The sequence below is a fragment of the Homarus americanus genome, unplaced genomic scaffold (assembly GCF_018991925.1).
Source record: "Homarus americanus isolate GMGI-L3 unplaced genomic scaffold, GMGI_Hamer_2.0 scaffold30108, whole genome shotgun sequence".
Taxonomy (NCBI): Eukaryota; Metazoa; Arthropoda; class Malacostraca; order Decapoda; family Nephropidae; genus Homarus; species Homarus americanus.
The window spans coordinates 3822811-3840743 of record NW_024748109.1 but is presented as its reverse complement, the minus strand read 5'-3'; the positions used below and the strand labels follow the sequence as shown (position 1 = coordinate 3840743).

The 17933-nt window shown below is 38.0% G+C and overlaps 1 protein-coding gene across 3 annotated transcripts in view; it reads left to right on the top strand.

Annotated features, from left to right (window-relative positions):
* LOC121880178 (F-BAR domain only protein 2-like) overlaps nucleotides 1-17933 on the top strand; it is a 291016-nt gene that overhangs the window by 236653 nt on the left and 36430 nt on the right. For all 3 annotated transcript variants that reach the window (XM_042387303.1, XM_042387304.1, XM_042387305.1), the window contains 2 exons: nucleotides 10399-10479; nucleotides 14508-14656. In XM_042387303.1, coding sequence (XP_042243237.1) covers nucleotides 10399-10479; nucleotides 14508-14656 — 230 coding nt within the window. The remainder of the gene's footprint in view (nucleotides 1-10398; nucleotides 10480-14507; nucleotides 14657-17933) is intronic.

Here is a 17933-nt window from a genome sequence, read left to right as displayed (position 1 = left end):
GGCTCGTAAGAAACTCGTTAATCGAGGGATTGCTCGTTAACCGAAGGTAAGAATCTTATGGAAGGTAACTCGTTAACCGAAATCTCGTTAACCGAGGGACCACTGTACTAATGCATTCCAAGACCATATCCATGCCGAGTTATATGAAATTCTGAGTTATCAAATGTCTAGCTATTGAGGGTTTACTCTAATATAAAATAATGAAAACAAGTAAAGTATAAAAAAAAAGTAGTGAATATTATCACAGATATAAAGTAACGGCTTACATGGTAAGTCAAATGTCTGAAGCAAACTCACAACTCTCTGTGCCTCCTTTCCCAGCATTCATAAACCATATTACAATGTCCACAAAAACTGCGATACCCTCTTTTTTTCTTCTTTTTTTAAGTTAGTGGTATGCAAAAAACTTGTGAAAGTAGGAATATAATAAAACAAATATTTGTATTAGTACTTCAGATATAATATTTGATGATCCTACCCTTAGTTTTAATGACCAACTGGAGGCATTTGGGCATTGATGCTGACAGAATCTTGAAATAGTCTGCATCCATATTGTGTAGCCACATTTCTTTTAAGGAGTTGATGAGGCGAGGCACCAATGCTGCGTCACAGTCATGAAGCTTTCTTTTCTTGTAAGACGAACAATTTTCAATTGGATTTAAGTCAGGCGAGTTGCCTGGCCAATCCAAAACCTGTGTATCATTTTCTCGAAGAAAATTAGTCACTTTTTTGGCCATGTGGCATGAGGCAGAATCATGCATAAAAAGGGGGCACCTGTGGCTGTCATAAAATGTGAGCATATGGTCCCCTAACACCTCAATACAGTGGTCCCTCGATTAACGAATGGTTCAATTAACGGTATTTCGGTTAACGAATTAGCTCCCATAAGGATATTCAGTTCCATTAACGAACAAAACTTCGATTAACAATAACCTTAGGAGAAACACGCTTTGTCGTGCACATCAGCTGATCAGCTGATCGGTTAGTCCGCCAATACAGTACTGTAATTGGTTCTATGTTTTCATTTGTTCCCAGTGGAGTAAATATCAAGAAAGTTGTACTCCTGAATATTTATGCATTTCTTATATTAAAATTATTGGTCAATCTGAAATTTAGTTCACATATTGATAATATACACAGTACAGGGAACAGTTTTTGTGTGCCCTTCAGCTGATTGAATCACCCACCAACGCTTCTCAGTTTAACTTTGTTTACAGTGGAGTGAACATCAAGTTTATTGGTCTCTTGAATATTTTTGTATTTTTGCATTAAAATTATTGGTCATTCTGAAATTTAGTTAACATATTGATAATATAAAGTGCAGAAATTATTATGAAACATGAAGAAGGCATTAGAACCAATGCACTCTGTAAAGAATATGGCATATCATCATCGACTGCTTCTGCAATCAGCTGTTTAATATGTAAACAAAGCTGCCGGTAATAGGACATACACACCTCAAAGTAAGATAAAATACAGTATTATATTGTTGTTGTTTTTTGTACTGTACTGTATACTGTACTGTACACTGTAGGGTGTGTCATAGGAGGGAAGATCAGCTAAAACTAATGGCCCATCACTTTTTTGGTAGATTTTAGTGTATATAAACAGAAAATAATTTCAGTTTCAATATTTTGCAACCTTTTGCTAGGTAAATTTTAGCGTGAAATTTATCGAAAATCTAACGTACAGCTGCATTAGTGCATTACAATTAAATAGTGAACATTGCTTTCTGACTTCATTCTTTAACAACCCAACTAACAATATTTTTTTCTGTTTCAGATTCTGATGCATTTATAAGTTGATAATATTTGCGATGGCTGCTTGTGTCAGGACGAGGAACCAAAAATCCAGCCATCTCAGTCACTATCTTGGGTCTGGGAGAGAGCTCCTGAAGTCGGAGTTGCCTACATTGAGAGATGCTTTGAGATACGGTGTTTTAATCAGGCAAATCAGTGAAAAGAACCAAAGAACTTACACAAACAAAGACATTGCCAGTGATATGACCAAAGCTGTCTTGGCACAGTACACTCTGGCTAACGCTCAGTTCAAGCCTCCAGTCATAACAAGTCAGAAGAAGATTAGTGAGAGACTGCTAGCCAGTTGGGAAAAGGCAAGAGATATCTCTCTTGGGAGAGGAAAACTTGCAGTTAAGGACAGCTTTGCCAAGCAACTGGACCAGTTATTTGACATAATTACTTGCAAGTGCCCAATTGTTCTCTGTCCTGAGTTTGATGCGATCGTGACTGTAAATCCGAGGCCCACATCTCCTGTATTTGCAAGCGTGAACTGAAGATTCCTGTGATCAACTGGCATTTGTCAAAGCACAGAGAGGAAAGACTGGTAGTATAGGGGCTCTCATGATTTCTAGCCAAGATATTCGGAGTCCAAGAGACAGGAGGCTGCCACAGAGAGACAGAAGAGGAGAAGAGTTGCCGAGGAAAAGAGACTTGAGAAGGCCCAGGGTGAGGTAAAAAAGGCCGATGATTGGAGTCAAGCTGATTCAGAGTTTAATGATTCCCCATGGCTGATCTGAGTGCTGACCAGGAGAATGGTGACTTTGTCCCTAACCCAGAAAATAATGATCCCAAACCTTCCAGGCATAAGATTCGAAATAGGAAAGATATCCCGAGCATAGCTCTGGCCAGCATGCGACACCACACTGGTCTCAGAGAAACTGCAGAGATAGCAATAGCTGCCTGGGTTGACGGTGGTTTGATAACACCTGATGATGTTCACCTGGTGATAGATCATAACAAAGTAAGGAGAGCTCAGGAGAAACTTGTCAGTAACCTGTAAAGAGGAGTTTGATATGGGATAAGAGAAATGGAAATCAATTTGTTTGTTCTTTGGCGGAGGCGATGGAGACACTCAAAGTGTTCATGAAAGTTGGAGATTCTGACAAGTTGTTCCCGGCCATGGTGAAGGAGGAACACTACTCCTGCTGCAGTGAACCAGGAGGGAAGTATTTGTGGCATTTCACTCCAGAGAAAGATGACATCAGGAAACCAGCTGAGATAGTGGCAGATAACATTGTGAACTGGCTCAGAGAGAGGAACGTAGACCAGACCCTGCAGGCCATTGGAGGGGACAGCACCAACACGAACACAGGGTGGCAAGGGGGGGTCATACAGTGGATAGAGCGGAAGATTGGGAGGAAGCTGGTCTGGATTGTTTGTGACCTCCACACCAACGAGTTGCCACTCAGACATCTGATCCAGGAGCTGGATGGCAAGACTCTTTCAAACAACAGATGGTCTGGTCCTCTTGGAAGATGCTGGACTCTGCCACTGAGTTAGAAATAAATCCGAGCTTTGAAAAAATCACAGTTGGCCCTCCACCTCGTTGAGTTTGCACATACTGTCATTGGCGACCTGAGTACTGACCAGTACTATGGTTACATGATTTGCAGTGCCATCAAAACTGGGGTCATGCCTGATAGACTTGCTTACCTGCAGATAGGTCCAGTCTCACATTCTAGGTGGCTCACAACGGCTCTCAGGTTCTGCAGAATTTGGGTCGCTCATCATAAACTGAAAGGGAACCAGCTTCACAACCTGAGACTTATTGTCCAATTCATCATGAGTGTCTACTTGCCAAATTGGTTCAACACCAAGGTCAAGTCATCATTCTCCGAAGGTCCGAGGCATGTTCTCTTCCAGCTTGAGCTCCTGAGGAGTCAGCCAAGGAAGGTTGTTCAGATTGTGGAGCAGACTGTGAGGAGATCTTCCTGGTATGCTCATCCCGAGGCAGTTCTGCAGACAATGCTCTGCAGTAAGGATGAGGAGGAGAGAAGAGTGGCAGTCAAAAAGATCTTGGATATGAGACTTATGAGAGGATCTGGGCATGACGAATCAGTTGGATTTATCTTCAGGGTCCGGAAGACTCCTGAAGTCAATCTAGGTGCCAAGACCCTCACTGATCTCATAGATCTGGATAACATCCAGGCTGGCAGTGAGCCCCTCTTACCTGCAGCCTCACCAATGTTCAAGTCAGAGCTTTCCTGGACAACCCCATGCATGTCCCTGCCTGGCCCTCGCACACCCAGAGTATAGAGCGTTGTGTACAGCAAGTGAGCGAGGCCAGCAGTCACGTGTACAGCCAGGAGAGGAGGGAAGGCTACATCCGAGCTCAGGTGGTCAACAGGGAGGTGATGAGTAGAAACAGAAGCAAGAAAGACATGTTCTCTATGGTGTGCAGCAACACCGGGTCGTAGTAGTAAAACCGGTTTTTGTATTTGATGATTTTGTTTTCTAAAGGAATATTAAATTTAATAAATGTGTCAAGATCATTCGTTTCACTATTCTGGATCATTTTCATCCTAATAAATTAACCTGATACATTTACTTTACTTTAAATAAGCTATTTAGTGGTGTTGATAAAAGGGTGGGAATACTGAATTTTCATAAGATTTCAAGTTAAAATTTACCTAGCAAAAAATGAAAACTTTTCAAATCTGAAGATATCACATTATTCTGCACATAGAACTACATCATTAATACCATGGGCCGATTTTTCAAACTAAAAAAAAAAAATTCGCCTCCGTATGACACACCCTACTGTACAGTACAGTACTGTATTTAGTTTATATTTAATGTTTTGTTAATTCTATTACCGGTATACAGTACTTTGTATGTATACATTTTCTGTTAGCTGGAACCAATTACCCAATATCCCATTGAAATAATAGATTCAGTTCACAAAATTTTCGGTTAACAACCGACTCTGTGGAACCAATTGTGTTCGTTAATCGAGGGACCACTGTATACCTTTCACCATTCATTGTCACATTCTTTGGTAGAAAGTACAGTACTCCATGACCACATTCACCACTGAAGCAACCCCACAACATGACAGAATCAGGGTGTTTCACAGACTACTCAGTGAACCTGCTGTCATAGCGGCTGGCACCAACTGGTCTCCTCACCCCCCGTTGATGCACTGTAACACACTGAAAGGTGGACACATCACTCTACATAACCTTTGACCAGTCGTCAGCAGTCCAATTCTGGTATTTCTCGGCAAATTCCAGCCTTTGTTTCATCTTCCTTTGGTGGGATCAGAAGCAGTTTTTTGGCAGGAGACTGGGAAGGGAAGCACAGCTCCTTCTGCAGGCAATTCTGGATGGTCTGCTCGGAAACATTCTCCAGCACACTTAGATGGACTTTCTTAAGCTCAGCTGCCAATATTCAAGGATTTTTGAGTACTTCACACTTTAGAAGTTTATCTGTAGCTTTTGTGGTCTTTCTAAGGTGGCCTGGGATGGGTTTTCTGGGTGGAAGCATCTGAGTCAGGGCAGGCAGCAGCTGTTGATCAGAGTCACTTGACTCTTGCTATGCCATGTCCTGTACATCTTGCTATTTCCACTTGACACATTTTCACCAATCAAAGTTAATAATTTGGACTTCTCCACATCACTCAAGTACTTCCCAGGCATCTTGGCTAATGTCAGGCTGAAATAAAGCACCACACAAACCATGGGAAGGGAACACATAATTATCCAGGTGGAGTGCCAAGAACCCCTCTCTTGGCCAGAGCTCACCGAGCACACCCCAACACCTCCCACACACCCCAAAATCACCCACACACCCCAAAATCACACACACACACCCCAAAATCACACACACCCCAAAATCATACACACACACACACCCCAAAATCACACACACAAACTATTTGCTGTCACTCGGAATCGAGTATGACGATCATCCAGGTATGAGACAATTTTATGAGTTAATAGGGATGTCACCTTCGTTAGTGGGCTCTGAGGTGACTAGAGAGGTCGATACAGGACTGGCAGTGTCGTCCATGGATGTTGCACGTGTGGAGGACTACACCTAGTGTGGGAGGGGTGGGGGACAGTGTCATTCCAGCTTTGACGCTTGTCTGCCTCGGTATGCAGTCAGGCTAACTCGAAAGTATTGACACCTTCTTGTGTGGTGCTCCTCCAGGCGTTACGGTCTGTAGTAATCGTCTCCCAGGTGAGGGGGTTGATTTTGTACTTTCAGGTTTGTCTTAAGACTATCCATATATCTTTTCAGTTGCCCACCAACGTTATTTTTATTATTCGATAGGCGACTGTAAAGTAGCTGCTTTGGCAGTCTACTGTCATCCATGTAAGTAACATGGCCAGTCCAGCATAGTTGTTCATGGATAATGGTAGCCTCGATGCTCCTACAGTTGATCTCAGCGAGAATACTGGCATTTGTTCTCTTGTCTTCCCAGCAAACTAGGAGGACTACGGTGGTGAAAATTTTCAAGTGCCTTGAGGTACCTCCTGTATGTGACCCATGTCTTTCTGCCATATTGCAGGGTGGAGACTACCACTGCTCGATATACAATACGTGCGACTTTGTAGATAATTTCAGCCCTACAGCTGAAGACATGGGTACAAAGTCTGCCAAAGGCTTGAGCTGCACATCTGATCCAATGTTGAATTTCTTCATCAGGCAAGAGCCGAGATACCGAAAGTGGGTAACATTAGAGAGGGTAGCACCGTTAAGCTGGATGGATGGTGGAGGTGTGGCTGTACCAGGGGCAGGCTAAAAGAGAATCTGAGTTTTACTTACATTCACCTCAAAGCCGAAGTGTGCATGCACATCTGTGTAGGTGTTCAGGCTCTCCTGTAGGTTGCGTTCAGTGTGAGCGACAAGGGTGAGGTCATCTGCCAACTGAAGTTCAGTAATGGAAGCTGCTGACACCTTTGTTCCTGCCTGGAGTCGCCTTATGTTGAAAAGACCCTTCATCCAGAACTCGATATCCACCCTGCTGACTAAATTAGTAAAAAAAACGTATAAAGTCAGAAACACTCCTAAAATTCCTCTAAATCGCCCTTAAGTCACTATATATATACATACATATACAGTACACTCTTACTCTTATAATCACTACTGTAACATGATCCAGGTGATTAATTTTTATCTCTTTTGCAAAATATATGACGTTTGTATTCAAATTATTCGCTGTCTTGCAAGGATTCCATCAATGCAAATTATATTCTCCTAACTTTAGTCTGAGATATTATATAAGATAAAAACTGTAAGCCTAAAACCCTGGCTGGGGAGAGGCAGGGAGCGAGCGAGCGAGCAGGAGGCGAGGTGATATGTTTGACAGTTGGAGACGAAGGTCTTATGTGTGTTTATTTAACCATCCTTAAGTGACAAAGCTTCTCTCTTATAAAATGTCAGTGAAATGACCTGGGAGAATATAATTTACATTGCTGGGATTCTTGTAAGATAGTGATTAATTTGAATATAAACAAGCTATAATTTGCACTAGACATAAAAATTTTAGTACCATAATCATTTAGTACATGTACAGTACAGATTTGCACTTAGGTCATTTATTTCTTTTATGTTTCTTTTAGTATGGTGTGTACATGTAAATGATTGAAAATAAATGAAGAAATTTATGTATATCTACCAAAAAATAGTTGAAAACTGTACATTAAAATGTACTACAGTACACTAATGTACTAAAATTTTTATCTCGTGCAAAATATATGACATTTATACTCAAATTATTCACTGTCTTGCAAGGATTCCAGCAATGCAAATTACATTCTCCTAACTTTAGTCTGTGATATTATATAAGATAAAAATTTAAAGCCTACTGTATAACCACCAAACCCTTGCTGGGAGTGGTGGTGGTGGGGGGGGGGGTGACAGTGACATGTTTGACAGTTGGGTCGAAGGTCTAGTGGAGTATTTATTTGTTTATTTATGTCCTTTAGATTGAGCTTTTGTTTTTTGCTTGTAAAATGTCATAGAAGTGACCTGGGAGAACATAATTTACATTGCTGGAATTCTTATAAAATAGTGATTAATTTGAATGTAAACATGCGATAGTTTGCACTAGACAAAAATTTTAGTAATCATTTTGTACATTATTTTGATTACATGTACGGTACAGCTTTGCCCTTAGGACAGTGTGTGCATGTAAATGAGTTTCAATAAATGAATAAAGTTACATATATCGAGCCCAAAATAATAGTTGAAAAACTTTATGTAGACAGAGCTTGGATGGCAAAATTTTAGAATGACCAATAATTTTAATATAAAAAATGCAAAAATATTCAAGAACACAACCGTCTTTATATTTACTCCACTAGAAACAAATGTAAACATAGAACAGATTACTGTATTGGCAGACTAGCCAATCAGCTGATGCTCACGACAACACGTGTTTGTCGTAAGGATTTCGTTAATTGAAGTTTTGTTCATTAACCGAATTGAAGATCCTTATGGGAGCTAATTCGTTAACCAAAATTTCGTTAATCGAACTGTTCGTTAACCGAGGGATCACTGTATACAGTATTCTTGTACAATCAGCTTATTGTGGGGTATGTTTCATCATAAATAATATAACATACAGGATTAAATCATAGAAAAATGTGATATATAATTTGACTTCAAATAACATGACAATCTGAAAGAGAAGGTAATCTCTTAATCACTTATCTGTCAGTTGTGGGGAGAGGGGGGACTATTTATTACTGCATTCACGTTTGTTTTTATTCATTTATTATATTCTCATATGATCAGCCTCTTATGGTGTATGTTTCATCATTAATAATATAAATATTGAATAATAGAAAAAAAGACAATACAGCTGCTCCCCGACTTATGACGGGGTTAGGAACCCAAATGCAGGTCGTAAGTCGAAATGGTCGTACAATAACTCGAAAATGCTTAAATAATACATAGAAAATCTAAAATGGGTGTCTCTTTTTCTTCTCAGCACCACAAAACTCTCACTTTTAGGATTGCCAGCCATTTTAAAGTGAATTACAAACGAAAATTTTGTCAGTACACAGCGCAATCACTGACGTTGGGACTCGAAAATATGTAATTTGACAAAATTTTGGTACAACTGAGGCGGTTTTATATCCGGGTGGTCGTAAGTTGAGTAGGTTGTAAGTCGGGGAGTAGCTGTATATTATTTGTAATTTGACTTCAATATAATGAAGGCTTACAGGTGTGTGTGTGTGCGTGTGTGACATATAATGCATGCTCGTCTTCTCTCTTCCCAGAAGGATTATCATCATTGTTTGAATTATTTTACCTAAAATGTACTATTTTTCTGTGGTTGAATGTGTGTTGAATTTATAGCTAACCAGTCGTAGTGCAGCATTATGGGTGAATCCATTCTAAGAATGGGGGAATAAATTGCTCATTCACGGGTCCGAAAGAGAAAAGAGGCCAAGGGATTGCTTGTTCGTGGCAATTTCAAATGACCGTGTGCGGCGGGAATTTCAAACTACAAATTTTTTGGTTTTGGACAAACGTGTCTTGCCCTGAAAGGGTCCACACTATCCAAAATCTGGACTTGCAAGGTCTGGACTTTTGAGGATTTATTGTATATTATTTTATCTTTTTTTTCATAGGGGTAGGTAACTGGAGGGAGTTCAGTTTCAGAGATGGTAACACTGTTCATAACATCAGCTGTTGTGGTGATGGTTACAGACAAGACTTGTTGTTGTCTTGCTATAAATTATATCTAGGATTATACTGTACCTAGTATTTCTCCAAAGCTAGGGTTGAATTATAGGTTGATTTAACATTGAGTAAAAGGGAATAGATTTTAATCCTTCCTTACTTTATATTGTTGTGATACGGGCTAGGGTGGTGGGACCGTGTGATCCCATCCACATTACATCGTGTCATTATCTGGACAGGTTGTTACTGTACTCAGGTGTCCGGTACTCGGGGTGCTTACTGTAAGCACATTACGAACACTCATATAGACACTTATAAAACACTTACAACACTATTCATCACTTTTACAGATAGCTATGATGTTTATCGTATTCACTTTACATTCGTGATGCTTACAAGTTTGAACAAGTGAAATATCATAATATAAACAAATAAACACTTTACAGTCAAATATTACTGCACAATGGAGTGTGTGAGTGTATGGAATGGAGAGTGAGATAAAATATTTAAAGGGCCCACTCACTGTACAGTACCTTCCAGCTTGTGGGTTGAGCAAACACTGATGTCTTTTTAGTGTTGCACTATGGACAGTTACCATTTAGCTAATTGAAGATGGATTACCACAAGAGAGGAGGCCTACCAGAATGACGTGCCAAAATCTCAAGCATCATTTGGAATTACTTGATTTTTTTTATTTTTTCTCTGTGGTGATACGATTTTCATATCTGTACCAATTGGGCAAGATTATAAATAACACATGCATCACAGTGCCTGTGAGTGTTACGTGACTAAGAGATAGACTGCCTTTATTTTTTACATCTATGAGCGTACTTTCATTCCAGTGGTTGGCATTATATGTGATATACTTCGAGTCACATTAATTATTAATTGCTTGTGTTGAATGTTTGATTCTTAATATTATGTTTGATGTATTCTGAATATTAATTTAAATACTTTATAGGTGTATCATCTCCTGTGCCATCAGTAACGTCAGTCACTTCACCTGTGCTGGCTCCACCTCCACGAGCTGATAGATATGCAGGTCAGTAGAGTTTGTCTCATTTCAGGATGTACAGGTATTGAAAAAAACTATTTATGAATACAAATTGACCCTTTTTTATCCAGCAACCTTGTGACCAGGACCATGGCTCATAGACTTCACTGGACTTTACTCTCAATGCATTGCCATCTTATTTATAGACTACAGTTGTACCCCACTTAACGCGGTCAATAAAACCCAGAGGGTACCGTGTTAAGTGAAAACCGCGTTAAGTGAAAAACAGAACATATGGGATTAATTCCAATAGAAACCGGCCCGACCCCCAAACTCCACTTTTTGACGACACATAACTATGTTGTAGTAAAAATAACATCTTAATTTTATGATGGTACATGCACACAATTAATACTTAAGAGAAATAGAGAAATACAGTCGCCAAGTTAATGTCCATTCAAATAATGGACTCAACTCCCTCCCCTCTTCTCACACACTACACTGCTGGCTCTTCCCTCTGAGAAATTTTGGGGGAAAACCACTAAATTTTAATAAATAATACCTCAAACTAAAGTTAGGATAATACAATTGACATTGCTGGATTCCTTGTAAGACCAGGAATATTTTGAATATAAATGTCATATATTTTGCACAAAAGATAACATAGTTACCTAGAGAAAAATTTTTATCTAAAATTTGTATGTTTAATGCAAAATATATGATGTTTATATTCAAAATGATCATCAAATTATAAGAATTCCAGCAATGTAAATTATATTCTGACCGGGTAATTTGTATGAATTTTATGAGCTAAAACAAATATCTTCAGTTAATAAAAAAAAAAAAAAATTCTTCACGGGTAACAGATGGTCGGTCGGTCCCTCCCTCCCCCCCACCCCCCACCAACCGTCCCAAGGAGATGTGTGGGAAAACCAGAATACTTAACTTATTTGTAATAAATAATACCTCAAACTAAAGTTAGGATAATATAATTGACATTGCTGGATTCCTTGTAAGACCAGGAATATTTTGAATATAAATGTCATATATTTTGCACAAAAGATAACATAGTTACTCTGAGAAAAATTTTATCTAAAATTTGTATGTCTAATGCAAAATATATGATGTTTATATTCAAAATGATCACCAAATTATAAGAATTCCAGCAATGTAAATTATATTCTGACCGGGCAATTTGTATGAATTTTATGAGCTAAAACAGGCAGTCAGGCAGGGTGGCGGGTGGGCAAATCTAAAAATAGCGCTCGAGCCGGACACTCCGCGTATGTGTGGAAAAAATCTGCAAGTGAAAGTTCAGTTCTGGCGAGGCACCGCGTATATGATAAAACGCTAAGTGTGAAACCGCGCTTAGGCGGGTATTGTGTATATATATATATATATATATATATATATATATATATATATATATATATATATATATATATATATATATATATATATATATATATATATATATATATATATATATATATTTCATTAGCCCAATAAGGGCTAATCACCTACGTGATACGGGGAGTCCCCATTAGAGGTTCACGGCGCCTTAAGCTCGTTGAACAGGCTTTGTGTGAAATATAACAAAGTCTAGGACTGCTTTTAGTATCCTGGTGGTCCAGCAGTTAGCCTTCCCCGGTCACAGTCATGGGCTCGTGGGCCGTGGGTTCGAATCCTGGCGGGTTGAGGTGTTGATTGTATGTAGAAGTCCGCGTGCTTTATTGGGCTAATGAAATATATGTGGATCCTCGTGTTTCGAAGCCGGATTTGGTAAAACGTTACTCTGACCACCTACGTGATACGGGTAGTCCCCATTAGAGGTTCACGGCGCCTTAAGCTCGTTGAACAGGCTTTGTGTGAAATATAACAAAGTCTAGGACTGCTTTTAGTATCCTGGTGGTTCAGCAGTTAGCGTTCCCCGGTTACAGTCATGGGCTCGTGGGCCATGGGTTCGAATCCTGGCGGGTTAAGGTGTTGATTGTATATATATATATATACAGTCAACCCTCACTTGACGCGGTTAATGTAACCCACAGGGTACCGCGGAAAGTGAGAAACGCGTAAAGTGAATAACATAACATATGGGATTAAATGAAATAGAGACCAGCTGACCCCCAAACTCCACTTTTTCCAACACAATACCTATGTTCTAGTAAAAATAACATCTTAATTTTATGATGGTACATGCACACAATTAATACTTTAGAGAAATAGAGAAATACAGTCGCCAAGTTAATGTCCATTCAAATAATGGACACGACTCCCTCCCCCCTCTTCTCACACTACACTGTTGGCTCTTCCCTCTGAGAAATTTTGGGGGGAAAACCAGGTATAGTAATAAATAATACCTCAAACTAAAGTTAGGATAATATAATTGACATTGCTGGATTCCTTGTAAGACCAGGAATATTTTGAATATAAATGTCATATATTTTTCACAAAAGATAACATATTTACTCAGATTAAACATATTATCTAAAATTTGTATGTCTAATGCAAAATATATGATGTTTATATTCAAAATGATCACCAAATTGTAAGAATTCCAGCAATGTAAATTATATTCTGGCCTGGTAATTTTTATGAATTTTATGAGCTAAAACAAATATCTTCAGTTAATAAAAAAAAAATATTCTTCACGACACTATCTGTCAATCAAAGTACCCCACCTTGCCTCCCTCCCTCTTCCAACCGCGCGGTCAGTCCCAACCCTCCCCCCCACCCCCCACCAAGAGAAAGAGTGGGTGAAAAAAATAAATTTTAACATTTTGTATTAAATAATACCTCAGATTAAAGTTAGGATAATATAATTGACATTGCTGGATTCCTTGTAAGACCAGGAATATTTTGAATATAAACGTCATATATTTTGCACAAAAGATAACATACTTACTCAGAGTGAACATTTTATCTAAAAATTTTATGTCTAATGCAAAATATATGATGTTTATATTCAAAATGATCATCAAATTGTAAGAATTCCAGCAATGTAAATTATATTCTGGCCGGGTAATTTGTATGAATTTTATGAGCTAAAATAAAAATCTTCAGTTAATAAAAAAAAAAATATTCTTCACACGGTAACAGATGGTCGGTCGCCGGTCCCTCCCTCCCTCCCCCCCACCCCCCACCAACGTCCCTACTAGATAAATGTGTGGGAATACCAGACTGTTTACCTTTTTAGTAATAAATAATAAATCAGACTAAAGTTAGGATAATATAATTGACATTGCTGGATTCCTTGTAAGACCAGGAATATTTTGAATATAAATATCATATATTTTGCACAAAAGATAACATATTTACTCAAGAGTAAACATTATATCTAAAATTTGTATGTCTAATGCAAAATCTATGATGTTTATATTCAAAATGATCATCAAATTGTAAGAATTCCAGCAATGTAAATTATATTCTGGCCGGATAATTTGTATGAATTTTATGAGCTAAATAAAAAAATTATACTTCACCGTGTAAAGGGGTACACCCACCGCGGAATGTGAGCATCCTGGGTTCTGGCAGGGCACCGCGTAAACGTGGAAACGCGGAATGTGGGACCGCGTAAAGTGAGGGTTGACTGTATATGTGTATATATATATATATATATATATATATATATATATATATATATATATATATATATATATATATATATATATATATATATATATATATATATATATATATATATATATATATATATATATATATATATATATATATATATATATATATATATATACTGAGTAATCTGTCATTGGCAGATTCCATTTATATCGTGGGTGCATACAGTACTGTACAGTATAAAGGATCACCGGTTGCACTTAGGATTGTGTTCCATTTCACCATGTTACTCCTAACTTGTGAGATCATTGGATAGAGATGTGTTTTAGATGTCCTGTCAGGGATTGAATCATACTTGATATTACAGAGGAGTGGCTAAATAAAGAAAACAAATTTAAAAAGAATTGGAATTGCTGAACATTTTAATGCCCTTCTAGAATTTTCTATATATTCTTCTACAAATTTAAGTAATATATTTTTAGGTTAATTTTCTTCTTCAGAGTTAAGTGACATCTTGAATGAGACAGAAGCAGAAACTCCTCCTGCACTTCCACCAAGAGCTGGAGGTGGCGGAGGATCCTCTAGCAGGGGATCAACACCTACTCCAACAATGGCTATTCCTAGACCTCCCTCACGTAAAGCCCTTGAGGTAATTATATCAATGCTAATCTCTATGATATATTTTGTTCAGTGATTTTGTTCATCATGTATAACATTTTTCATATGTGGATAGTTTGATTCTGGATTTCACTGTGTCCACCAAATGATTTCATATGATCAAATGCACAAAATTTATAAATACAGGTACAGTACTGTAATTTTTTTTTTAATGCTTCTATCCACAAGAGTAAAATGTTTTACCATTTTTCTTTGCTGATAATATTCCTGATGCTGAAACTACAGGCATTCCCCAATTTACGATAAGGTTCTGTTCCCCCCAAAACTTTCCTAATCGGATCATATTTTCTTATACTGTAGACTCCCATTATGGTTATAAGTCAATAATAAACATAATAAGTGATCTACATGCAGTGGAGGAAATGGAAATTATTGAGAAACTGCACCACTGGTTGTGATGCAGTGTGAGACTTCATATTAATTGATCAACAGTAAGTTTTCTGCATTATACTTTTACAATACTGTATACACATTAAGATATTTTGTTTTCACTTGATTTTGATGGGGTTTTTTCTTAAGAAGAAATGCTTAACGTATCCATTTAATGTTTTTTTCTTTCCACTGACATCAGATCAAATTCTGAGATACAGATCATATCAGTGTTCTCACTGCTAAAATATCTTGAGTCAACATCTTACCACTACTTTGCATAATAATCCTGTGATCCATGATAACTAAAACACTTCATTTATTTTATTTTTATCTTTCTTACCCAGGCTGAAACAGTACAGTACAGTATTGTATGTTGTTTTTTAGTTTAATGTTTATATAAACTAACGAGGTCTGGTATAGGAAGCCCTAATATGCCATTGTCAGCACCTCAGCATGAGTCAAAGAATATTTTTCCTAATTTTGAGTTTTTGTAAACCGTATGTTCATAAATTGGGGACTGCAAGTAGTGGAAATACCGTCCGTGTTTCCTAGTCTGAATGTGCTGGGGCGCAAAATGGAAATTGTTCTCAATTATATTTGAGGACTCAGTACTTCATATATACTGTATCCATATCTGAGTAAGAGTTTCCAATTTCTGTATATCAACCAGATACCCATTCCTGTGCACTTGCAACTATGCCAATGATTTTCTTTTCCGTTTACAATCACCTGCAATGATGCTTGTTCACTGGACTTGATCACAAGTTCATTTCGAATGGTTGAGGATATATCTGTGAGGTAAGATATATTCATTTACTGTACTAATGGTCCGTGAACCATAATATTGATTTCCTATTAAAACATGAAAGTGTCACCAAATCATGATATAGCTGTTGTTTTTTATAGTGAAACTCAATATTCCAAGGGCTATTTTTTTTCTGTTGGTATCATTTTGTATACCTCTTGACACTCCACGATGAAGAAGAGCCAGAGGAAACAAACAATGTACAGTACAGTATAAGAACACCCTGGTTTACAGACAGGCTGTGGACTGAAGGACCAGTTCTTAAGGCGGTTGTTTGGAACCAGAAAGCGAATTCCCCATAAGAACAATGTAATTAAGGGGGTTAGGTTCTGAACTGCTTGCCAGATCCCAGTTTTGCTAAGATTTCACTGACAATAAAGATATACTGTACAGTGAACCCTCGAAGATACGAACTAAAAGGGGGGATCACCTGTCCGAAAAAGCCGATTGTCCGAATCGTCCGGCGAATGTACTAATGGTATAAAAACGATAAATATGATATAAAAAACACCAAAAATATAGTACATATTATCCTGACCCCTGGGGTTAGTTATACAGACTTTTTCCTGTGAAAAAGCCATAATTTTGAGCAACATATTACTGTACTCAAATGTACTACACTAAAGGACTAAAAATTTTATCTCCTGTGGAAACTAGGTGATGTTTATACTCAAATTATTCGCAATCTTGCAAGGATTCCAGCAATGCAAGGTATATTCTGCTAAGTTTAGTTTGTGATATTTTATAAGATATAAACTTTAAGCCTAAAACTATCTTCACCCTGGCTGGGAGGAGGAGTTGAGGTGTTGACAGCCAGGCAGGGGGGATGAGGTGAGGTATTGACCAGCCAGCAGGGAGATTACCCAGTACAGTATGTAGTTATCAGTCATATAGAGGAAGATTTTTTCCCTTATAAAATGGCACTGAATTGACGTGGTAGAATATAACTTACGTTGCTGGAATTCTTGTAAGATAGTGATTATTTTGAATATAAACACGCTATAGTTTGCACAAGACATAAAAATTTTAGTATATTATCTAGTACATTTGAGTACAGTACAGGTTTGCCCCTAGGACAATTATTTCTTTACTTTTTTCACAATATGTATTTAGGATGGTGTGTGCATGTAAATGAGTAAAAAAGAAAAATTAAGAAAGTTATGTATATCTACCCAAAAATGCGATTTGAAAACTTGTACTTAAATGTATACTACACTAAAAGATTAAAAAATTTATCTCTTGTGCAAACTATGTGATGTTTATACTCAAATTATTCACTATCTTGCAAGGAGTCCAGCAATGTAAGTTACACTCTGCTATGTTTAGTCTATGACATTTTATAAGATAAAAACTTTAAGCCTAGAACTACCTTCACCCTGTTTGGGAATACTTCTTAGGGAGGCTTCTTAGCCCAGAACCCCCAAAATTTGGTCTGAATCTTCCAAAATCTGGATTTGCTGTGTCTGGATCTTTGACGGTTTACTGTGCACGTATTTGCGAACTCAGTTATTCACAAAAAGTTATTAGTGATCCTTTATTCAGTACTGTATTCAAAATTCAGCTATCTGCGAGGCTGTTAGAAATTTTTTGACTGTGTTTAGTCAGTTCCCTGGTGTGTGCTGCACCATGGATCTGGGAAGGGAGGGTATTGTAGCATCCTATTATTTTGGGTATAAGTTACTACAGGTTGACTATCAAAAATCTGGCAATCGATAAACCGGAACCTTCAGTTTTCCGGCATAGATTTCGGAGCGCATTTTCAAATTTCCTGTCTTGGCGCACCATTGTTTTCTGGACGCTCCGTTTATGTTTTGATAGCGCTGTACTCCAGAATCAGCTGTTGGGTCTTGCTTGCACCTGCTAACAAGCATTCATGCTCATTCCTTCTGATTTTATCATTTAATTGCTGCTGTATAGCCCCATCATGGATTCAGCAAAGAAAAACGGTGGCGTAAAACGTAAACATCGTGCGTTGTCGATCACAGAGAAAGTGGAAGTGCTTAAAAAACTTGATAGCGGCGTGTCTGTGTGAACCATTTGTGAAACATACAACATCGGCTCTTCAACAGTG